This window comes from Dendrobates tinctorius, unplaced genomic scaffold (genome assembly GCF_039654945.1).
Source record: "Dendrobates tinctorius isolate UK_male_01 unplaced genomic scaffold, ASM3965494v1 ptg000062l, whole genome shotgun sequence".
NCBI classification, from domain to species: Eukaryota; Metazoa; Chordata; class Amphibia; order Anura; family Dendrobatidae; genus Dendrobates; species Dendrobates tinctorius.
Window position 1 is genome coordinate 26,764,331 of NW_027361730.1, and position 26,200 is coordinate 26,790,530.

The 26,200-nt window shown below is 42.3% G+C and overlaps 1 protein-coding gene across 4 annotated transcripts in view; it reads left to right on the top strand.

Moving 5' to 3' along the window:
* The window catches only part of PARP6 (poly(ADP-ribose) polymerase family member 6), a 131,751-nt gene extending 106,178 nt beyond the window's left edge, over positions 1–25,573 (top strand). For 2 of the 4 annotated variants that reach the window (XM_073579439.1, XM_073579440.1), the window contains exons 21-24: positions 933–1,007; positions 1,190–1,253; positions 24,640–24,724; positions 25,094–25,573. In XM_073579439.1, the coding sequence (XP_073435540.1) occupies positions 933–1,007; positions 1,190–1,253; positions 24,640–24,724; positions 25,094–25,196 (327 nt within the window). In that variant the 3' untranslated portion in view covers positions 25,197–25,573. The remainder of the gene's footprint in view (positions 1–932; positions 1,008–1,189; positions 1,254–24,639; positions 24,725–25,093) is intronic. The other 2 variants (XM_073579441.1, XM_073579442.1) reach the window with 1 other exon arrangement.
* The last annotated feature ends 627 nt before the right edge of the window (positions 25,574–26,200 follow it).

Below are 26,200 nucleotides of genomic sequence, written 5' to 3' on the forward strand. Positions count from 1 at the left end.
AATTCACTGTGTATACACATTTCCATGTTAATATGTCATGAGGACTCTTTAGAATGTGGTTCCCTTATGGCCGTCCCTTGTAGAGGTCTAGATGTATGTGTCTTTCCTTAAGAATATCTCTCTCCTCTCTGCAATCTTACTACCCCTTCTGGGAAAAACAAGCAGAGACGCTATGCTTCAGGGAATACTTGGGCAGCAGCAGCAGTGTATGCAAATGTCCAGAGCAAAGATGGGTCTCACTATGCGTCGGTTACTGGTCTGTGACCCCAGTACCTTCTCACTTAGGGAACTGGGAAACAGGTCAATGTCCTTTTGTCGTAGAGCGTTTTCAATAACCTGCCTTGTTTTGCACTTTGTGCGCTTTACTTTCTAATGATGGAAACACCATTTCAAGATAAGCGCTATTTCTGCATACAATGTATACATATTGTATACATTTTGTGGATGAAGAAGATTCTCAAGTTGTTAGGTCTATCATTCTGTAATTAATAATAATTTATCCACCATCTACCTTTCTTACTAGATGCACTGACATAATTTACTCTGTTAACTTCTGATCACTATTTTGGTTTACACATAAGGTAATTTTTTATAAACAGAAATTTTCCAAATTCCTATGCTTAACTTTTACTTTTTGTAAGTTATGAAAAATCTAATATCTTCTGCAGACTTACATACCTATAAAAAGAGTATGTTCTGGGCCCTGCTTGTTATGAGCCCAACACAAGATGCATAGATTGCCTCCATAGCATGAATGCCATATGTGCAGGCTTCATTAGCTCAAAGTCTGAGCAATGCTTATTAAGGTGTCTAGCATTCTTGCTGCTATAGATTTTGCTCTGTACAGTAATCTAATATAGGTACAACACTGCAATATCCATATCTGTGATATGGTAGCTTCTTTATATTTTTGTTAATAAGCTTGTCATCAGTTTTCAGTAACAACAAGCAGAACTTTGAATTCTTCTTTGAGTATGATACAAACTGAAGCTCAAGATCCATGTAAGGTAATGACTGTACAGTAGTTATATTCAGTATTAGAGTATATAGTCTACTTTGTATATAAATTATAGCCATACATAAATTATAAAATATATTTCAAAGGTGAACAATAACATACGTTTTTATTAAACTTTCCAAACTATTTTATCCTATCAATGATTTTCTTCCTGTCATCCCTTTCTATTAGACTCGATGTCTCCAGTCTCGTTTCTTGCAGAGTCGAAATCTCAATTGTATTGCACTGTGTGAAGGTAATAAATAATTTCATGTTGTGGTCTTCTGAACAAGCTGAAATGGCTCCCTTACACATTTGATTGAAGGAGTTGTCTGAAGCTGAATCTTCAGGAGTGACCTGAAGATTGACAGTACAGAACATCGGCATGGTTGCTCCGCTGGTCTCAACTTTGCTTTCTCCCAGGCTGCTAGCATAAGCAGCCATGCCTTTGCAATATAGGAATATGCCCAGAGCACTGAGGTTGGTCAGATCGACAGCCTCAGATCTGGCTGTAAAGTATAGAGCCTGCTAATGCCGCTTGTTCCTTGCTTAGGTAACCGGCCACCCTGAAGGTGATGAGCTGTACTCTGTAAAACTTCAAATCTTTTGTTCTTCAGTATTTTTAAAAGGGCTAAATTGTACAAGCACTTTGCAATTAAAACTATTATTTGTAATCTTGAGACATCCCCTTTACAGACTGGAGAAGGGAGAGATAGAGCATGTTGACTTACTGCACCTGATCCTTTCATTTTCCCTGGACATAAGCCACAGCCAGAGATGTCTGCTCTCCCTCTAAAAAAACACATACAGTCATGGCCGAAAGTGTTGGCATCCTGGAAATTGTTCCACGAAAATGAAGTAATTCTCTCAGAAAATTATTTGAATTACACATGCCTTGCTATACACGTTTATTTCCTTTCTGTCTATTGGAACAACAACAAAAAAACCCCTGAAAAAATGCAAATTGGAGATAGTTTCACACAAAACCACTAAACTGTTCTGGACAAAATTGTTGGCACCCTCAACTTAATATTTGGTTGCCCACCCTCTGTAAAAATTAACTGCAATCAACTGCTTTCTATAACCAGCAACAAGCTTCTTACATCTCTCAACTGGAATTTTGGACCACTTTTTTTGCAAACTGCTCCAGGTCTCTCATATTTGAAGGGTGTCTTCTCCGAACAGCAATTTTAAGATCTCTCCACAGGTGATCAATGGGATTTAGATTCACACTCATTGCTGACCACTTAAGACCCCTCTAGGGCTTTGTTTCCATCTATTTCTGGGTGCGTCTTGAAGTATGTTTGGGGTCATTGTTTGCTGGAAGACCCATGACACAAACCCAGCTTTCTGACACTGGGCACTACTTTGTGACCCAAAATCCTTTAGTAGTCTTCAGATTTCATGATGCCTTGCACACAGTCAAGGCACCCAGTACCAGAGGCAGCAAAACAACTTTGACCCTCCACCACATTTGACTGTAGGTATTGTGTTATTTTCTTTGTAGGACTCATTCCGTTTTTGGTGAACAGTACAGGGTGGGCCATTTATATGGATACACCTAAACATAATGGGAATGGTTGGTGATATCAACTTCCTGTTTGTGGCACATTAGTATATGGGAGGGGGAAAACTTTTCAAGATGGTTGGTGACCATGGCAGCCATTTTGAAGTCAGCCATTTTGGATCCAACTTTTTTTTTTTCAATGGGAAGAGGGTCAAGTGACACATCAAACTCATTGAGAATTTCACAAGAAAAACAATGGTGTGCTTGGCTTTAATGTAAATTTATTCTTAATGAGTTAATTACAAGTTTATGACAACTTATAAAATGTGTTCAAAGTGTTGCCCATTGTGTTGGATTGTCAATGCATCCCTCTTCTCCCACTCTTGACATGCTGATAGCAACACCACACCAGCAATAATGTGCTTTACCAAAATTCTCTATCTTGGTCTCATCTGTCCACAAAATGCTTTCCCAGAAAGATTTTGGCTTAGTCTAGCTTTTATTTTTTTTTTTATAATTCTTTATTTATGGAATTTTGCTTCAGAAAAATCAGAACAATATAACAATTACTAAATAGCAATAAAAATCAGTGACTGGACCATCAATATTCTTATATATTGTGTGTATAAACAATACCAAATAACTAATCACCTTTACACTGTATTAGAAGAAATAAAGAAAAGAGATGGAAAGAGAAGATAAACTACTCACTAAAGAAATTTAATAAGAAGAGAAGAGAGAAGAAAAAAAAAGAAAAGGATAAGAGAGGGTAACAGGGGGAGGGAAGAAGACCACTGTTCAATGCTCGCTGTCTTCTTTCTTTTGATAATCACTGTTCATACAATCTCTCTACGATAAAATCTATATTCCTCTGATTGTTGATATTCTAGCCAGCTAAACCAAGTAGCTCTGAACTTTGCATAGGTATCATGTAAGGACGCAGTTAGATCTTCCATATGCATTAGGTCATTCACCTTTGTGATCCATAAGGCAACCGAGGGACATACTGTTCTCTTCCACGCCAGGGGAATACAGGTGCGAGCTGCCATTATCAGGAATCTTAGAAGAGAGCGCCTGTAAGTGTTAGTGGGGATCCCGCAGTGATGCAGCAAAAACAGAGCCGGACCCAACTCGCCCTCCTAATCTGTAACTTTACGTATGATGCTACCAACCCCAGACCAAAAGGGATTGAGCACTCTGCACTCCCAGAAGATATGAATAAGTGAGCCTTCTGCGTCGCCACACCACCAGCACAAAGGATTTAAGGACGGAATCATTTTATGAAGGCGAGTGGGGACACTATACCAGCGTGTCAACAATTTATAGCGTGCCTCCTGAAACCTGGAACTGATTGATGTTGTATGTGCGAGAGTGAATATTCTAGCTCTCTGTTCCGTGTTAAGATGTAGCCCCAAGTCGCTCTCCCACTGTGTCATGTAAGGGGGCGGTGTCGGTTCTGGCTTAGTCTAGCTTTTATATGTCTCTGTATCAGCCCTGGGGTCTTTCTGGGTCTCCTGCCATAGCGGTTCATTTCATTCAAATGTCAACGGATAGTTCATGTTCACACTGATGCACCCTGAGCTTGCAGGACTACTTGGATTTCTTTGAAACTTGATTGGGGTGGCTTATCCACTATCTGTACTATCCTGTGTTGCAACCTTTCATCAATTTTTCTCTAACGTCCATATCCAGGGAGATTAGCTACAGTGGCATGGTTTGTAAACATCTTATATTGCGAACCGTGGACAAAGGAACATCAAGACCTCTGGAGATGGACTTGTTTTTCAAATAGTTTTATTAGGGCTTTAAATATTTTAATTGGGTGGAAAGACAAGGGGAAGGGGGGGAGCAGGGAGGGAAGGTTGGATATGGGGAAAGGATAAGAGAGGACAGAACTTAGAAAACCATTACAAAACTTTTCAAAACAGACCTGTTGGTCAAAAGCAAATTAAAACTACATATAAGTTTTATACAAACATTTTTCATGTTAGGGAGAGAGATAACGTCCTTAGAAAGAAGTAATCGGTTTCAATTCTATTCTATTACATTATCAAAAGATTTAGGAGGTTTAACCGGTTTGGAACTGCTCATTCCATACTTTCCACTTTTTAGAATATTTGTTTATTCTGTTATTGTTAACAGCAAATCTCCACTCTGTTATTGTGGGTCTGGATTTTTTCTAAGATGTCAGCAAACTTAGGTGAGGTTTGTTTTTTTCCACCAAAAAGCAATCTCGTTTTTTATTACTAGAAAAATATGAATTATGATATACCTTGTGGTGGGCGAAACATCCTCCATATCCAAGGAAAGCGGGGCTCTTTGTGGAGTGATAGCGAAATCTTTTTCAAATGCATTGATGTGCTTTGTTGCCTCCAGCCAAAGGGCTTTTACCTTAGGGCAACTCCAGAACAGATGGTATAAATTACCCTTTTGACCACATTCTCTCCAACATAGCGGGGAGTGGTCTTTATTTACGTGAGTGAGTCTCGTAGGTGTGTAATACCACCTGCATAGTATTTTGAAATAAGACTCTTGCAAAGTGGCAGAAATAGTAGAATGATAAGTGTATTTTGTAGCGACGTCCCATTGTTCCACAGAGTAATTAAGATGTAATTCATTTTCCCACCTTCTCATATATTGATTTTTATTGGCAACAGTATCTTTATTAAACGTTTTGTATAAGTTGTTCAGACTCCACATTGAGTCATTACGGATATTATCCAGTAGCAGGCTTAATTTGCAATAATTTACTGTATGGTTATTCATTAATTTTTTTATATGTTCTTTAAAAATAAGGAAGGGTATTAGATCACTGTAAGCCAAAGCAAATTTTTGTCTTAACTCACTATATAACATAATCTCTGAGCTCGTAAACAAATCACCTACTATTTTTAATCCTTTTTCTGACCAACCGGGCAGGAGTGGGATATTATAAATTTTTGACACAAAAGGTAATGGAACCTTTTTTACTTGTCCAGCTTTGTTAAGTTCAAGTCTGGTCGGCTCGAGCAGTTGGTTCCATGCCTTAAAGGTGGCATTGAAGATAGGGTGGGATGAACAAATTTTGGGTTTATGTATTATGTGTCTAAAGAAAGAATCTTTGGCATTACCCATGTAACAATCTTCGTTCTACAAGGCTACCCAAGCTGGAATATTATTCACATAAAACCAGGATCTGCTCAACTTAATGAGTGAGGCATGATAGTAGGCTTGAAGATTGGGCAGACCCATTCCTCTATTAAGCTTGTGTTTACAAAGAATGTCAGATGAGATTCTGGCCCTCTTATTGCACCAAACAAAAGAATTCATCAGTTTTTGCAATCTCTGTAACGTTTGGAAAGGGATGTTGATGGGAAGTGTCCTAAGACATAAAGCAATTTAGGTAAGATAAATGTTTTGATCGTCATCACTCTGCCAAACAGAGATAAATCAAATTTGGAGAAATAAGCAAGATCTGATTCAATTGTTTTTGAAATTTTGTCCAGATTAGTTCTGACGATTTTGTGTATATATGGTTCAATGATTATACCAATGGATTCAATACAGTTGTCTTCAAAACTAAATTTGGACATTTGCTTCAATTTGGAGATTTCTATCTCATTCATATTAATTGCCATGAATTTTGATTTTTCGGGGTTTATTTTGAAATAGGATAATTCGTAGAATCTGTCTAATTCTCCTATTAATGTTTTGAATTAATTTTGGGGATCGGTTAGCGTAAATATCAGATCATCCGCATATAGGCCCACTTTATGTTCAGCACTTTGAGATGCTAAACCTCTAATTTCTACATTTTTCCTGATACTTTCTGCAAAAGGCACAATAGCCAAAACAAAGAGTATAGGGGACAGGGGGCACCCCTGTCTGGTACCATTGGTAATGCCAAAGGTGTCCGACAGAGTGTTGTTAGCTAAAATTCTTGCGGTGGGATTTGAGTAGAGTGCGAAAATGGAAAAGATGAATTTTTTGTCGAAACCAAATTTATTCAGAGTGGCCTGTAGGTAAGGCCAACTAACTCTGTCAAAGGCCTTTTCGGCATCCAATGTTAAAAAAGTTGTTTGAAGTTTCATTTTTTGGCTTAAATTAATTAAATTTAACACCCTCCTCGTGCCATCGGATGCCTGTCTGCCTTCGGTGAATCCTATCTGATCAGTTGATAAAAGATTGGGAATAACTTTATTGATTCGATCTGCCAATATTTTGGCATAGATTTTGGTATCGCTATTAATAAGGGAAATGGTGCGATAATTATGGGCTTTCCCTGGGTCTCCTTTAGCTTTGGGAATCATTGTGATAACCGCTTCTTGCATTTCTTTGGGGAAGGAATTTAGTTGGGCGGCCAAATTGAATACAGAAACTAGATGAGGTGACAGGACCTTGGAAAATTGTTTGCAGTAATCATTGGATAGTCCATCAGGGCCAGGGGCTTTATGATTTTTTAATTTGTTAATGGTACTAGTTACTTCCAATTCAGGGAATGGGGCATTTATTAATTCTAAGTCTGATGGGTTAACCTTGGGGAGATTGATTTTGTCCATGAATGTGTTTATCATTGAAATGTCAATTTTGGGAGAATCAGATCTTTCATTTAGGTTGTACAAATTACAGTAAAATTCTGCAAAGGTCTTGACAATGTCTTTGGGGTGAACAACTTTTTGACCCGAGTGGGATATGAGATAATTAATTTTCTTTTTTATGCGCTCCTTTTTTAGCTTTAGCATCATGTATTTGGTGGGTTTGTTGATGGATGTATACATTTTAGCCCTAGAGGCTCTGATTATTACATAGTAACATAGTTATTAAGGTTGAAGGGAGACTTTAAGTCCATCTAGTTCAACCCATATCCTGTCCTAACCTGCCCTAACATGTTGATCCAGAGGAAGGCAAAAAAACCCCATGTGGCAAACAGTAAGATTCACATTGGGGAAAAAAATTCCTTCCCGACTCCACATACGGCAATCAGACTAGCTCCCTGGATCAACGCAATATTAAGGAAACTAGTGTATATACCCTGTAATATTATACTTTTCAAGAAAGGCATCCAGTCCCTTCTTAAATTTTGCACCTTCCTCCTGTGGAATTTCCGCACCCAGCCTACGCCTAAGGTCCAAGATTTCCGAATGAATATCATTCGAGGGAACTCGTAATTCATTTTGTTCTTTCTCCTTTAAATATATTTGCTTTTGTAAATTCTGAATTTGCTCTCTATTTTTCCTCCTGAACCTAGACGCAAGCTGAATGAGGACTCCCCTAACAACCGCCTTGTGGGCACTCCAAAGAGTAAAATTGTTTACCTCTTCCTTTGTGTTTTCAGCAAAGTAATTATTTAGGGTTTTATCTAATTCTTTTTTATGCTCTTGGATTTTAAATAACGTGGGGTTACATTTCCAGAGTGGATTGGAGTTAATTGGAGAATCCAGTGCTATCTCAACCAGGACTGGACAGTGATCAGAGACAGATTTATGTAGGATTTCAACTTTTTTTGCTTTACTCAAAGTAAAGATATTGGAGAGTATGAGATCTATTCTTGACGAAGTCAAATGTGCGTTAGAATAGTGTGAGTATTCAATTGAGGAGGTGTTGAGACACCTGAAGATATTGAAGTATTCATTGTTTATTAGCCAGTTTTTTAGGTTCTGAGCTTTATAATAATAATAATAAATTTTATTTTTTATAGCGCCGACATATTCCGCAGCACTTTACATTTCAGAGGGGATTTGTACAGACAATAGACATTACAGCATAACAATAATCACGTACAGTAGATTATAACACATACCAAGAGGGAAGAGGGCCCTGCTCGCAAGCTTACAGTCTATGAGGAAAGAGGGAGACACGAAAGGTAGGTGGTAACAGTTACCCTGAATTGTATGGACCAGTCATAATGTTAAGTGTGTAACAGTACAGGCACAGAGGGCACAGCTTTATGGCGGACCGAAGATGACGAGTCCATCTGAGGGTCTGGCACTATGTTGAAGTCTCCTGCCAAAATCAAATCACCAGACCCAATTTTTTCAATTTTTTTGTTCAGTTTGTTTAGAAACGCGATAGGATTCTTATTGGGTGCGTATAGATTGACTAGGGTAAACACTCTATTATTTATGCTACCCTTGAGGATATGGAATCTGCCCAATTCATCTGCAGTCTCCTCCGTGAGTTTAAATGGGACGTCGCCACTCACCATTTTTAGTACTCCTGCCTTCCTAGAGGAATGGAGGGATTTGAATACGTGTGGATATTTATTGTGTTGAAACACTGGATGCTTCTCCTTAGCCATTTTCACCTCCTGCAAACAAACTATATTAGATTTTAGACGGTTTATCTCTCTCCAAATATATGATCTCTTGTTTGGACTATTCAGTCCGTTTACATTATAAGTAAGAACTCTCATGAGTATGCTATTAAACAGTCAAAACAAAGGTTAACAGAAAACAATGCAAATAGAAACTAGTCAAACTTAGACTTTTGTAGTTATAAATAAACTACCGGTTTTCTTGGAGGACTTTGTGCAAGGCAAAGTCTCACCTAGGTCGGGGTACCAAATAAGTTTATGGCATAGGACCAGAGAAAAGACTTCAGGGTTTTTGAGACCAAAGGTTGTTGTCTCATCAGTCTTGGTCTTGAAATTCTGGTTCATTATCCAGAAATCTTAGGAATCTGAGACCCTCCTGTGGGGTGAAGATTAGATTGTCTTTACCTTTGAATCTGACGATTAGTTTGGTTGGAAATCCCCATTTATAGATTATGCGTCGTTCTCTTAATTTAGATGTAATGTCCTTAAATTCTTTCCTGGAGTCCATCGTGGCCCTTGAAAAATCTGCAAAGATTTTTAAATTTCCATATGGATCAGGCAAGGAGCTCTTCTCTCTAGCTGCTCTGAGGACTTTCTACTTTGTTCCGAAGAAATTATCATTATTGTGTCCCTAGGTTTCTCTGGGGCCACGCCTTTTGGTTTATGAAGTCTGTGAATTCTATCTAATTTAAGGTCAAGATCCATCAAATTTGGAACCAGTTTCTTGAATAAATCTTTTGTGAATTTTGGGAGTTCTTCCTGTGTCACAGATTCAGGAATTCCTCTAATTTTGAGGTTACTTCTTCTGCTTCTGCCTTCCTGGTCAGTGATTTTATTTTTCAACATCAGTATATCGGCCAGGAGACAAGAGCTCTGGTTGGAGGAGAAAGAGTTGTCTTTTTCAACCTTAGAAAGCCTGTCTTCTATTTTTCCCATTCTTTGGTTTATAGCCGCACAAGTTTCTTTCAGAGTTCTATCATGTTTTTCGAATCCAATTCTTACCGACTCTTTGAAAGTCAAAAACAAGCTAGCAAGGAAACCTTCAGTGACCACTGTATTAGATGTGAGGTGGGATTTCAAGTCTGGGGGTGAAAAAGAGTCAAAACATTCTTGAGTTGGTTCTCCATGGTGTTTTTTTGCTGCCTGTTTCTTGGGGGTTTGATTAGGAGAGTAATCTTCCGAGAACTCATCAGAGTCACTATAACTAGGAGTTTGTGCATCTTTCTCTTTTCCTTTTTTCCATTTAGGATCTTTTGAGAGACTTTGTAGTATCCATGTCATCTCCATTGGTTGATTTTTGTATTTCTCTATTATTTCCCTTTAGGGTGGATGCAAAGGTAGGAATTTTTTAGGGTGAAACAGTTTTCTTAGGCCCCTCTTTACCCCCTTTATTGTATTGTGGGCGTTGGTTGGTCCACTTACGTTCTTGTTTGTCTGGTCTCAGTGGTGACCTACATCTAACTGGACTCCGCAAATTAGAAAGGTCTTCTATGGATTTTGAATGTCTGTATTGGTAGGACTTAGTATTAGTTTTCCTGTTAGGTGTGCTCATTTTGTTATCGTGCAGGTTATCTTAGCTTAGGCAATTTCAACGACGTCTCATTTGCGGTGTGAAACACTCCTGAGATCCAACGGCGTCTTAGTTGCATTTGGAATCTCTCCTGTGATCCGGCAGCGTCTCAAATGTGTTTGGGATCTCTCCTGCGTGCGATCCGACGGCGTTGCAATTGCGACCTCAAAGCCGTGATTATTGCCAGGAAGTCACAGAACCCTCCCAGAGGCAAATAAAGGGGTTGCTATACCTTATAATCAGCAACTACTTTGTCTTGCGCCTCTTGATAGGTCGAAAGGGTTGTGAAGATTGATTTCAGGTTCCTCTTGGGGCTAGTTTCTTTATGTGGAATCCCACTTCCTGTATGTACTTTCACTTTCACTAGGCCCAGATTCTGATGTGAGGAAACTTCAGATTTCTTCTGTTTATAACTCCTAAAATCGACTGAAAAGGTGCCCAAAGTGGTCACAAAGCATTCCTGTGGTCATCAGGAGCAAAAAGATTGACCTCTTGTAGCTTTAAAGTTGCTTTTGGTGAAGTCCTCACTGGAGCTATAAACTCCTGCTGCTTACATGGCAGAAGTTCAGGCCACGCCCCCTGGAGATGGACTTGTGACCTTGAGATTGTTGATATTTTCAACAATTTTGGTTCTCAAATCCTCAGACAGTTCTCTTCTGTTTCTGTTCTCCTTGCTTCGTGTGCACACACAGACACTCAATGCAGTTTTGGGGTTTTGCGTGAAATTATGTCCAATTTACCTTTTTTTTATGTTTTTTGTGTTGTTCAATTACACACAAAGGAAATCAACATGTGTATAATAAAAACATGTGTAATTTCAATAATTTTCTTGGAGAAATAATTTTCTGGAACAATTTCAAGGGTGTCAACTGTTTTGGACATGACTGTACATGCTCAGCTCTGTGTGAGTATTGGCTATGGTCAAGGGATGGTCAAGGGATGTAGCTGCTGGCTAAACGAGTGTTCAGTCAGTCATTATCCTTAAAGTGAATCTGTCAGCAGGTTTTTGTTATGTAATCTGAGGAAAGAATGAGGTAGGAGATAAAGCACTGAATTCAATGATGTGTCACTTATCAGGCTGTGTGCTGTTTACTTAAAATGAAGGTTTATCACTAAGAGGTTATCATTACTGTGACTAGCTGACATGGGAGCACTGGTCTGACTGTGTCCCATCCTGTGATAAACAGCTCATTGTCAATAGAGAGGCTGGTGTGAGGGGGACAGCATTATCAGCTCTGCTTCATGCTGCATTTAAGAACTCTAATTATGCCACAACTGCTGAACCCAGTAATCTAAGTGATACATCATTAGATTCAGGGTCTCTTTGCCTACATCATGCTGCTGTCAGATGAGGAATCACAAACATACTAACAAGTTACTTTTAAGTGTGAAATATATTACGCCAGCTACATATATAGATAGATAAAGGCCAAACAGTAGTTTGTCTATTACCTATCTTTACTGATTCCATATACATTTTCACTCAGCTCAGCCATGTGCTCCTGTGTTCTTTATGAGAAGGCTGTTGTCGAACTCCTCTGGCTTATCCCACCAAGAACAAAAAGATCACAAGTCCAAAATCAGACATGTCAGATACTCTACTGTACTTGTTTTTATTATGTATACCCCTCCCCACATGTAAAGCACCATGGAATAAATGGCGCTATAATAATAAATAATAATTAGAGTTGAGCGAAACGGGTCGAAAAATTTCAAAAGTCGCCGACTTTTGGCAAAGTCGGGTTTCATGAAACGAAACCCGACCCTAGGATGAGGTCGGCCACGAAGTCGGCGACTTACGCGCCAAAGTCGCGTTTCAAAAGTTTGTTTTGCGCTCTTTTTCAGCCAATCAGGATCCACGGACACTGTGGGCAACGTGATGACATAGACAGGGGTCACCACCATCTTTCAGAAGGGCATGCAAGTGATTGGCTTGCTTTGGTGGGCGTCACAGGGGTTATAAAAGGGCGTGCACGCCGACCGCCATCTTACTTCTGCCGATCTTAGCATAGGGAGAGGTTGCTGATTCTGTAGGGAGAGCGTTAGGCAGGGAAGAAGAAAAAAAAACTGCTTCTGCTGCTAGCGATTTTGCCTGTACAACACACCAGTCACTGTGTGTGCAGTGCAAGGGGAGGCTATATTGTGGTGGATCAGCGGTGTTGGTTGTTAGGCTGCCTTCTAAGGCTTCCTGACAGCTGCATTGCTGTTTACCCACTGCTCTGCAAACTGCTTTTTTAAAAGCAATCCCAATTTTTTTTTTTGTCCTGCTGAGGTACTGAGCGTGCATTTTTTCACACCATACAGCGTCAGTGGGCCTCACACAATCCAAAAGTGTCCAGTGTCCACTAGTGTCTGCAGAAATTCAAAATCTCCCTTATCCTGTAGTCACTTTTTTCACACCTGTGCCATCGAGCCTGTGACATAGCGCTCTGATATTCAGTGGGCCTCACACAATCCAAAAGTGTCCAGTGTCCACTAGTGTCTGCAGAAATTCAAAATCTCCCTTATCCTGTAGTCACTTTTTTCACACCTGTGCCATCGAGCCTGTGACATAGCGCTCTGATATTCAGTGGGCCTCACACAATCCAAAAGTGTCCAGTGTCCACTAGTGTGTGCAGAAATTCAAAATCTCCCTTATCCTGTAGTCACTTTGTTCACACCTGTGCCATCAAGCCTGTGACATAGCGCTCTGATATTCAGTGGGCCTCACACAATCCAAAAGTGTCCAGTGTCCACTAGTGTCTGCAGAAATTCAAAATCTCCCTTATCCTGTAGTCACTTTTTTCACACCTGTGCCATCGAGCCTGTGACATAGCGCTCTGATATTCAGTGGGCCTCACACAATCCAAAAGTGTCCAGTGTCCACTAGTGTCTGCAGAAATTCAAAATCTCCCTTATCCTGTAGTCACTTTTTTCACACCTGTGCCATCGAGCCTGTGACATAGCGCTCTGATATTCAGTGGGCCTCACACAATCCAAAAGTGTCCAGTGTCCACTAGTGTCTGCAGAAATTCAAAATCTCCCTTATCCTGTAGTCACTTTTTTCACACCTGTGCCATCGAGCCTGTGACATAGCGCTCTGATATTCAGTGGGCCTCACACAATCCAAAAGTGTCCAGTGTCCACTAGTGTCTGCAGAAATTCAAAATCTCCCTTATCCTGTAGTCACTTTTTTCACACCTGTGCCATCGAGCCTGTGACATAGCACTCTGATATTCAGTGGGCCTCACACAATCCAAAAGTGTCCAGTGTCCACTAGTGTCTGCAGAAATTCAAAATCTCCCTTATCCTGTAGTCACTTTTTTCACACCTGTGCCATCGAGCCTGTGACATAGCGCTCTGATATTCAGTGGGCCTCACACAATCCAAAAGTGTCCAGTGTCCACTAGTGTCTGCAGAAATTCAAAATCTCCCTTATCCTGTAGTCACTTTTTTCACACCTGTGCCATCGAGCCTGTGACATAGCGCTCTGATATTCAGTGGGCCTCACACAATTCAAAAGTGTCCAGTGTCCACTAGTGTGTGCAGAAATTCAAAATCTCCCTTATCCTGTAGTCACTTTTTTCACACCTGTGCCATCGAGCCTGTGACATAGCGCTCTGATATTCAGTGGGCCTCACACAATCCAAAAGTGTCCAGTGTCCACAAGTGTCTGCAGAAATTCAAAATCTCCCCTGTCCTATAGACACCTTGTACCTTGTTTTACATTACTATATAGTTTGTTGGATTTTGTCTACATTTCTACCAAAAATGAGGAAGGCTGGTGGAAGAGGCCGTGGAATTGGGCGGGGTTGGCAGCTGGTAATGATGGTGTTGGTGGTGGATCTGATGGTAGTGGTAAAAGCAAAATAGGACCGAATGCAGGAGGTGTTGAGCCTGCGTCATCGTCTGGCTCCACAAGGCCTTGAAGGCTTAGTTTTCTAGGAGTTGGCAAACCGCTTTTAAAGCCAGAGCTTCAGGAAAAAGTTTTGTCTTAAATTGCTGGCTCAGCCTCCAGCTCTATCGCCTCCTCTTCTGAAGTTGTAAAAAATAAAAGCACTGAGTCGTCATTGGAGGCTCATGTTCATGAACCACACCTTTCCTTGTGTCCTTCACCCCAACCAAGATTGAAGGATGACGCAGGCCATACTACTGATTACTCCATGGAGCTGTTTTCACATACCATGCCTGGATTATCAAGTGAAATGGTGAATTACCCAGGCCAAGATGAATCTGACATGGAGTGCACTGATGCACAGCCGCTGATAGATGATTCTGCTGGTACATTCACTCAGAGCACTACATTGTCCTCGCAGTGTACAGAGCCAGATTCTGACCCTGATGAGACTCAGGTGCCCCTTCCCGCACACTATACCACCATACACGGTGACACAGAGGAAGGTGCACATGACATTGAAGAGGAGGTGATGGATGACCCAGTTGTTGACCCAGATTGGCATCCATTGGGGGAAGAGGGTGCTGCTTCCAATAGCTCAGATGAGGAGGAGCATCCACAGCAGACATCGACATCGCAACAGCTGTTATCTGGCAGGCCCGGAGCACTCCAAAGACAGGTTCCAAAAATCAAAAGAGTTGCTGGACAGCTTGTCCAGAGGGTCAAAAGATCACAGCGTGCTAGGCCGCAAAATGTCTGCCAAAGTAGGAAGAGTGCAGTGTGGCACTTTTTTGAACAAAATCCTCATGATCAGGCCAAGGTTATCTGTAAGAAGTGCGCAAAGACCTTTAGCCGAGGGAAAAATCTGAAAAATTTGAATACCAGTTGCATGCTTAGACATTTAACCAGCATGCACTTGCAAGCGTGGACACAACACCAAAGCTCAAGTGCCACATGTGCAACTGATCACAAAGAACGTAGTCAACAACGCTACATTGTTTCCCCCACTGTAAGCCCACCGGTTAGCACAGCAGCAAATGTTGAGGTGTCGTTGCAAGGCCACAGCAGTCAGGGAATCCCACTGTTATATCAACGAAATACTGAATCTAGGCCATCAGAAAGAACACCAACTCCATCACCATCATCAACCCTCTCTCAGTCCGCCCTGTCCACCGCTACTTCCACCATATGCAGCTCTCAAGTCCAGCTCACCCTCCCAGACACTATGAGTAGGTCAAGAAAGTACTCAGTCTCTCATCCGCGTACACTGGGTTTGAACGCCCACATTGCCAAACTAATCTCATTTGAGATGATGCCCTATCGGTTGGTGGAAAGCTCAGCTTTCCGCGAACTCATGGCCTATGCAGTACCACGCTATGACCTACCCAGTCGCCACTTCTTCTCTCGCAAAGCCATCCCAGCCCTCCACCATCATGTAAAAGACCGCATTGTCCAAGCACTCAAGCAGTCAGTGAGTGGAAAGGTGCACCTCACAACTGATGCATGGTCCAGTCGGCATGGCCAGGGCCGTTACGTGTCCATCACTGCGCACTGGGTTAATGTGGTGGATGCAGGGTCCACAGGGGACAGCGGTGGTGGGACAGTGCTGCCTAGCCCACGGTATAGGAAACAGTTGGCTGTAGGCGTTCGACCCTCCTCCTCCTCCTCCAGAAGCGAAAGCTCGTCCACAGAGCGCAGTCGTACGAGCACTCCATCTGCAGCTGCCACTGTTGCACACGAGGTGTCCCCCTATCGAGCAGCTAGTGGAAAGCGTCAGCAGGCTGTGTTGCAGATGATGTGTTTGGGCGACAGACACACCGCCGAGGTGCTGGCCGAGTACTTGAAGCGACAAACTGAGTCATGGCTGGCAGTGTACATCTTGAGGCAGGCAAGGTAGTTAGTGATAACGGCCGTAATTTTGTGGCAGCCATAGCCCTTTCAAAACTCAGCCACATACCTTGCTTGGCTCACACCTTGAACCTGGTGGTGCAGTGCTTCCTCAAAAATTATCCGGAGTTAACAGCCCTGCTCCAGAAGGTGCGAAGACTGTGCACGCACATCCGCCGGTCGCCTGTACACTCCGTTCGTATGCAGAAGCTGCAGCGATTGCTCCACCTTCCCAACCACCGCCTCATTATCGACATTGCAACAAGGTGGAACTCCACCCTGCACATGGTGGAGCGGCTGTGCGAGCAGAGGCAGGCCATAATGCATTTGTGGGAGGATACACGGCCAGGCACTTTGAGAGCAGACATGGAGTTGACAGGTGTGCAGTGGTCGAAGCTGAAAGACCTCTGTAAAGTCCTTCAGTGTTTTGAGGAATGCACACGGCTGGTAAGCGCAGACGACGCCATCCTAAGCATGAGCATCCCACTTATGCGTCTGCTCATGCAAACTTTGACGCACCTTAAGGAGCAGGCGTCTGCAGCCAATGTTGATGAGGAGGAAGAGGAGGAGGGAATCCTTGATGACATTCAGCCATTGTCTGCTCAGGGACCTCTCCTGGACGAGGTGGAGGAAGAAGAGGAGGAGGAGGATGACGATGGGGATGATTACTTAGGGGAGGAGGATGCATCTCGTGGGGCAAGTGAAAATGTTGGCGTGGCAAGGTCTGGTACAGGGTTTGTGCGTGACTGGAGGGATGTGGATTTGCCAGAAAGTGCTCCTCCACCCAGCACTCGCAGTGCATCATTGACACCGGGAACATTGGCCCACATGTCAGATTATGCCTTGCAGATCCTAAAAAGGGACCCCCGCATTGCCAAAATGATGAACGATGACGACTACTGGTTGGCCAGCATCCTGGATCCACGCTATAAAGGCAAATTACAAAACATCATGCCACAGGAGAACCTTGACCTAATATTGGCTAATAAACAAGCAACTCTGGTAAATCGGTTGCTTGAGGCATTCCCAGCACACAGCAGCGGTGATGGTTCTCACACGAGCCGTACGGGCCGGGGGCAGCTTGGCAGAGGTGTTCGTGGTGCACACAGCAGAAGTGACGTTGGAGACAGGGGTTTCATGACAATGTTGTGGACTGATTTTTCAAGTACCGCTCACACAACTGGTAATACTGCATCGATGGAAAGTGACAGGAGACAGCAGTTGTCAACTATGGTTACAAACTACTTTTCCTCCCATATCGATGTTCTCCCACACAGGTCATTCCCCTTTGACTATTGGGCCGCTAAACTGGAAACCTGGCCTGAATCGGCACAATATGCCTTACAGGAGCTCGCTTGCCCAGCTGCAAGTGTGCTATCGGAAAGAGTCTTCAGTGCAGCTGGATCAATCCTGACAGAAAAAAGGACCCGTCTGTCAACCCAAAATGTGGATGATCTAACCTTCATTAAAATGAACCATGCATGGGTTTCCAAGGATTTTGTCCCACCTTCCCCTGATGACACATAGGGTGACAGAAAAATGGCTTGCTTTGGTCCACCTCTTCCTGGGACTTGACCTATTTCGCCTTTTGCATCAGCTGAATGTCCAACATCAACATATGCCACTTTCTAAAACTCCCTAACTGTGCTGCCTCCCCCCCCCATGGCCGGGGTCACCACCTAGCGCACGACACCGTGCGAGTGCCGTTGCCCTGGACAGGTGGGTAGGCCGACTCTTGGGCGCGGGCACTGGCACAGGGTCCCTCATAGTGCAATCAAGTGTCTCTGACGGTGGTGGTGCACACCCGCCGTCAGACACACCGCCGTACTATGAGGGGCCCAGTGCCAGTACCGACGCCCACGAGTGGGCCCCCCTTGCTTGGGCAGGGCCCCAGCATTTGCAATCTTTACCTCTCCCTGCTCCTCCGCTGTGTAGTCTGGGCCGTCAAATCCATACTGTGCCTGACACTGTCTGAGCCTGCCTCCTGATGTATAGACATATATTTTGAATGTGTACGCTATCCATACATGTTATCCGGGGATACGATACCCTTTCTCACCTTTGTGCAATCACGTGCAAGCCATACTGGGCCTAACACCGTCTGAGCCTGCCTCCTGATGTATAGACATATATTTTGAATGTGTACGCTATCCATACATGTTATCCGGGGATACGGTACCCTTTCTCACCTTTGTGCAATCACGTGCAAGCCATACTGGGCCTAACACCGTCTGAGCCTGCCTCCTGATGTATAGACATATATTTTGAATGTGTACGCTATCCATACATGTTATCCTGGGATACGGTACCCTTTCTCACCTTTGTGCAATCACGTGCAAGCCATACTGGGCCTAACACCGTCTGAGCCTGCCTCCTGATGTATAGACATATATTTTGAATGTGTACGCTATCCATACATGTTATCCGGGGATACGGTACCCTTTCTCACCTTTGTGCAATCATGTGCAAGCCATACTGGGCCTAACACCGTCTGAGCCTGCCTCCTGATGTATAGACATATATTTTGAATGTGTACGCTATCCATACATGTTATCCGGGGATGCGGTACCCTTTCTCACCTTTGTGCAATCACGTGCAAGCCATACTGGGCCTAACACCGTCTGAGCCTGCCTCCTGATGAATAGACATATATTTTGAATGTGTACGCTATCCATACATGTTATCCTGGGATACGGTACCCTTTCTCACCTTTGTGCAATCACGTGTAATCCATACTGGGCGTGAGAACGGCTGGCGAGCTATTAAGCAAGCTACAGCACCTGTGGTTTGCACACGTAAGTTTTTCATTTTTTCAGGAATGACGGTTAGGCCTAATTCCGGAACTGCGGTTGACCTGCACTTACTGGGAAATCATCGTTCACGGGTAATAATTGTAATCAGTGATCCCCAACACTAACGTTGTTCAGCGGGTTATCTGCACCTGTAAGCGACAAACGCTGGCCTTTTCAGTGTAGCGCACATGCAGCCACGGACATGTAAGGGCATGACACACCAGTTATTGGCCAATCTCATATGCCAGAGCCTCACGTGTCCCTCTAGTAAGCCGGACTCGGACCGCGGGGCATGACGGAGTCTCGTTCGTTAACGGAATTAAGCTTGCAATGTGTGCATCTGTTCTGTAGCTGGCATTGTTGAGGTTTCCCAGGTGGAGTCGAATTTAACCGTAGGCTCCACTCCTGGTGGTGCCCTTCTGGACATTCCTTTAAGGTTCAGCTTTGCAACCATACTGCCCACGTAAAACAAACACTTTGCCTTCATGAACGCTGTTTGTAGGGTCATGACTCGTGGGAATAACGCCACCCAATCAGTTAACCTGCTAGAGAGATCCTTCGTTGCTCCCAAGCATGACATCACACTCCCTAGGAGGAAGGTAATGCCACTGTGGCGACCGTACTCCTGGGGGCGACACAAGTGCACTGATGCCCAGCCACTGCTCGATGAATCTGCTGGTACATTGACCCAGACCACTACATTCCCCTCGCACGCTACACGGCCTGAATCTGACCCTGATGAAACTCAGGTTACCCTTCCCATATACAGTTCCATCTTACACGGTGACAAAGAGGAAGCTGCAGATGAAAGTGCAGGTTCGGCCCACCCGCCGTCAGACACACCACCGTACTATCAGGGGCCCTGTGCCAGTGCCGTCGCCAACGAGTGGGCCCCCCCTGCTTGCTCAGGATCACAGCACTTGCAAGGTTGAAATACTGTGCAGTGAGATGGAAGATGGGGACGACGAGGAGTCCAGACTAGTTCAGGGATTCCCTAGTGAGGAGACTTATTTGATTGTTTTCAATGTTGGGACAGCAATTTTTGGGGAGCACTATACTCTGGAGAATGATGGACAAAAAACTCCAATAAAAAAGGTAAACTCCAATATGATTAGTGCTTTTAAGGTTCAATGCATACACATATATTAGAATTTTTTTTCAAATTTTTAAGGTATCCTTATACAATAAGATAAATAAGGTAAAAATTAAAAATTAATAAATTGTATTTGTTTTTATAGAGGCTAATAGTGCCCTTCTTTTAGTGATGTAAAGTTTAACTGGAAAAGGATACCCAAAAAAACAAATACTATGAAAGCAGGCTTTGCAGTATTGACATTCATGGTGAATTTATTTGCCGCAAATGGAATTTTTGGGTAAAATTGGTTGAAGCTCGCAAATTCAAATTTCAAAAGATCTGCTCATCTTTAATTGTAGCTAAAAGAATAATTTTTAGTCTCATCTGAAATTATAATCTTACATGATGACTCCATATGGCACTCTACAGACATACTCTCCCCTAGAAGCAATGATTCTTGCTAAGAATATCCCTCTATTATATAGTAATATGGCAACATGGCCAAGAAACAGCAAGATTTGTTTCACTGCTTCTGTATAGATCTGAAAGGAAAAACTTTGTATTCCTCTTTAATAATTATACGAAGGATGAGAATGGGCTCCTGGTATGCTCATGTATATAGAGCCTGTATGTATATGTCCAGCCTTGAACAACATTTTGTGTTTCAAATCTAAATAGGCTAGAAGTAGTGATGAGCGAGTATACTCATTGCTCAGGTGATCTCCGAGTATTTTGGGGTGCTCGGAGATTCAGTTTTCGTCGTCTCAGCTGCATGATTTGCGGCTGCTAGACAGCCTGAATACAAGTGAGGAATGCCTGTTTGTTAGGGAATTCCCTCATGTTTTCAGGCTGTCTAGCAGTCGCAAATCATGCAGATGAGACGATGAAAACTAAATCTGCAAGCACGCCAAAATACTTGGAGGACACCCGAGCATGCTTAGGAAAACCCGAGCAACGAGTTTGGTCGCTCATCACTAACTAGAAGTTGTGTCCTGATTAGTGTTGAGCATTCCGATACCACAAATATCGGAATTCCGATACCGAGTACCGATATTTTTACAGTATCGAATACCGGAATCAGAAGTTCCCATAATGCAATGAGCCAGTTGTGTTAGCCATGTTAACTAATGGCATGGCTGTGATTGACTGCTGAAATGATGTCACCATGATGCGCGGTCTGTGCGCATCATGATGCGCGGTCTGTGCGGGCCTGCCGGGGGTCTGTACGGGCTGCCGGGGGTCTGTGCGGGCCTGCCGGGGGTCTGTGCGGGCCTGCCGGGGGTCTGTGCGGGCTGCCAGCGGTCTGTGCGAGCCTGCTGGGGGTCTGTGCGGGCCTACCGGGGGTCTGTGCCGGCCTGCCATGGGGTTGTGTGTGTGTGCAGGCATCGTCCGATGGGAGTACAAGTTCCATCGGGCTATGCCTGCTACAATGACAGTGATTGACACATTAGCCAATGATGGGACAGTAGTAGTCCCATCATCTGGCTAATGTGTTGAATGAAAAAAAAAAAACATACATACTACATACATGCATACTACACACATGCTACATATATACTACATTCATACAACATACATACATACTACATACATACTTCATATATACTACATTCATACAACATACATACATACTACATACATACTACATATATACTACATTCATACAGCATACATACATACTACATAATACATACATACTACATATATACTACATTCTTACAACATACATACATACTACATACATACTACATATATACTACATTCATACATACTACATAATACATACATACTACATATATACTACATTCATACAACATACATACATACTACATATATACTACATTCATGCAACATACATACATACTACATACTTACTACGTACATACAACATACATACGTACTACATACTACATACATACTACATATATACTACATTCATACAACATACATACATACTACATACTTACTACATACATACAACATGCTACATACATACAACATACATACTACATACAATACATACATATAGACATACAGTACATATAACATAGAGTACATGCTCACCATCACTTGTCACTTTGATCCCCGAAGCCAGTGTCATCTCACTGTAAAAAATATTAAAACAACAAACAAGCAATATACTCCCTGATCCGCAGAAATCCACGAGTGTCCCACGACGATCTCCTGCAGTGCATCACTGAGAGGTTACTATAGTTCACTGGTCTCACTTTATGGCAAAAGCTGTGTGGCAACTTTCTCACACAGCAATGCCAAAAGTGAGACTAGGGATATTTTTTTACAGTGGCGGAGGAATACAGTGCGGAAGGATACCTACCTCCCTTCATTGTATTCCTGGGGCCCCTAGAGAGCAGTCGCATCAGCTGATGCTGCTGTTCTCCACAGGAGATCGTCGTGGGACACTCGTGGATTTCTGCGGATCAGGGAGTATATTGCTTGTTTGTTATTTTAATATTTTTTACAGATGACACTGGCTTCGGGGATCAAAGTGACAAGTGATGGTGAGTATGTACTCTATGTTATATGTACTGTATGTCTATATGTATGTATTGTATGAGTGTATGAATGTATTGTATGTAGTATGTATGTAGTATGTATGTTGTATGTCTGTAGCATGTTTTATGTATGTTGTATGTCTGTAGTATGTATGTAGTATGTACTATGTATGTATGTTGTATGAATGTAGTATATATGTAGTATGTATGTAGTATGTATGTATGTTGTATGAATGTAGTATATATGTAGTATGTATGTAGTATGTAGTATGTATGTATGTTGTATGTATGTAGTATGTATGTAGTATATATGTAGTATGTATGTATTATGTAGTATGTATGTATGTTGTATGTATGTAGTATGTAGGTAGTATGTATGTTGTATGAATGTAGCATATATGTAGTATGTATGTATGTTGTATGAATGTAGTATATAAGTAGTATGTATGTATGTTGTATGAATGTAGTATATATGCAGTATGCATGTATGTTGTATGAATGTAGTATATATGAAGTATGTATGTAGTATGTATGTATGTTGTATGAATGTAGTATATATGAAGTATGTATGTAGTATGTATGTTGTATGAATGTAGTATGTATGTAGTATGTATGTAGTATGTATGTATGTTGTATGAATGAAGTATATATGTAGTATGTAGTATGAGAAACTGGGTCTGAGCAGAAAAAGTAAATTAATGTGCATGCAAAATGTAATTGCATATGAACACATGACCTTTACACAGAGAAAACCAAAAACAAAACAAATATCCTGGAATAAAAAAGTAAAAAATATATTGCAAAAATTGCATGAAGGTAGTAATAATAATAATAAGGGTATTTAGTTAACATAATTTTGATCAAAATAATGTAGAAGCCATCCCGCCACGTCAAGGCAACCCCCATGGGACAGTCCTAACTCTTGTATGTATGTATGTTGTATGAATGTAGTATATATGTAGTATGTATGTATTATGTAGTATGTATGTATGTTGTATGAATGTAGTATGTATGTAGTATGTATGTATGTATGTTGTAAGAATGTAGTATATATGTAGTATGTATGTATACTGTATGTATGTAGTATGTATGTAGTATGTATGTATGTTGTATGAATGTAGTATATATGAAGTATGTATGTATGTTGTATGAATGTAGTATAATCGTATATGTAGTATGTATGTAGTATCTAGTATGTAGTATGTATGTTTTGTTTTTTGTTTTTTACATTCAACACATTAGCCGGATGATGGGACTACTACTGTCCCATCATTGGCTAATGTGTCAATCACTGTCATTGTAGCAGGCATAGCCCGATGGGACTTGTAGTCCCATCGGACGATGCCTGCACACACACACGACCCCCGGCAGGCCCGCACAGACCCCGGAAGGCCCGTACAGACCCCCGGCAGGCCCGCACAGACCCCCGGCAGGCCTGTACAGACCCCCGGCAGCCCGCACAGACCCCCGGCAGGCCCACATAGACCCCCGGCAGGCCTGTACAAACCCCCGGCAGGCCCGTACAGACCCCCGGCAGGCCCGCACAGACCCCCGGCAGCCCGCACAGACCCCCGGCAGGCCAGTACAGACCCCCGGCAGTCCGCACAGATCCCCGGCAGGCCCGCACAGACCCCCGGCAGGCCCGCACAGACCCCCGGCAGGCCCCCACAGACCCCCGGCAGGCCCGCACAGACCCCCGGCAGGCCCCCACAGACCCCCGGCAGGCCCGCACAGACCCCCGGCATGCCCGCACAGACCCCCGAGAGGCCCATACAGACCCCATCCGCACACACAGACACGCACAGTGTCCGCCCACGCACCGCCCACACTCTTCCCCCCTCCCGAACCAGATGTGCAAGTAAAGAAAGGGGTTTTTTTAATTCCGATATTTGTGCCCCATTGACTTGCATGGGTTTCCGGTATCGGAATCGGCGATACCCGATACTTTTTGGGTATCGGACCGATCCAATCCGATCCTTCACGATATTGGATGGTATCGTTCAACATTAGTCCTGATTTATTTCTCAACAGATCTTTATATATGGTAATAAAGATGATTGAATTGATCCTTATGATAAAAATATTAGTTGTGCAAAGTTTACTAACCATAAATGATTTTTTCCTCTACTTAGTAATAACATCAAAGGATCTACAGAAGCATGGGAATATTTGGGTGTGCCCTGTGTCTGATCATGTCTGCACACGCTTCTTTTTTGTGTAAGTAGTGAATTCTTAGTCTGATTTACAGTATTTAATGCTCTTCTTGATTTTTCTTAAATATCAATGATGAGAGAAAATGGCTGAATTGGAGTTGCTAGTTTTCAAGTTTCAGGACAAGTGGTGACGTCTCCACTGCTGCTTTTAAATATTTTTGAGTCATAGAAAAATATATTAATTTCTAAAATAAAATCTGGGAATTTTTTTGTAAAGCTTTATTGGACGGCTTTTTTTCTGTTGAATTTAGCTGAACAAAATCACTACTTGCAAATATGTTTTAAGGCTTGAAGTGTATTTTAGTTCTAAAGCTATACATTTTTTTATTTCTACGTTATTACATGTCTGCTGTCAAAATGTACCCTATCAAAGGTATGAAGATGGCCAAGTCGGAGATGCCAACATCAACACTCAGGACCCCAAAATCCAAAAGGAGATCATGCGAGTGATTGGGACACAAGTGTACAGTGGATGAAGGATAATATCCTCAGGATTATAATCAAAGCAAAAGGGAACAGTCTGTCCTATCTGGGACCAAGAACATGGGGCAATCTGTGACCTGCTTCACATATGGAAGATTTAAGGTCCTCTCTGTGACTGGGTAGACATTTCTAATGTGGAGAGGAGGGTCTTGCACTGATCAGGCTCTCCAGGCAACTGTAAGATATCATTTTATGCTGAGATATCGCAGGCCTGGGACAATTCCTGACATATATTGACTTTGCCGTGTATCAGCACTACCCACTTTCCATACTTTACCCCTTACTCTGAATACTTCTCATTTACAACTCTTTGTTTAACAAAAAAAAAAGAAAAAATGTAAAAAAAAATAAATTTGAAGGTTTTATTTCACTTTTGTTGATTTTTTTTTAAAATATTAATTGTAACATTTACATCCTCATCAATTTAGCCTAAAGAGGTTCTGTGCAGCATAACCCCTTAATGATCGCCGATATGCCTATTTTCGGCCGTCGTTAAGGGTGCGTTAATCTTCCGCAACGCTTCATCAAAGCGCTGATGATTAAGTGTATAGCACCTCCCAGCGGGCAACAATCCCGCAGGTGACAGCTGTATATGACAGCCGACACCTTGAGCCATCGGCTTTGACCAGTTTTTGAAACGATTGAGGCCGATTAACTCCTTAAATGCTGCTGTCTATCGTGACAGAATTTACACATTTGAAGAGCATCCAGCCCTACACAAACCATATCACAAAGAAATAATCATAAAAATGTAATTTTTATTCATCATCACATAAAAACACAATAGACATAGTAATAATAGATGCAGTGGTTGGTATTAGGAAACAAACAATATCGTGACAACAGCATCTAAGTGTTTAAAAGGGAGTTAAGACACCAACCTATAAAACTATTGCCCCCCACAATCTTCATCATGGGTGTTGATAGTTGCCATCGCACCCCGAGGTTATCTGATGACATCAGGGTAAGGTGACATGTTATGCACTGCTATAAGCAG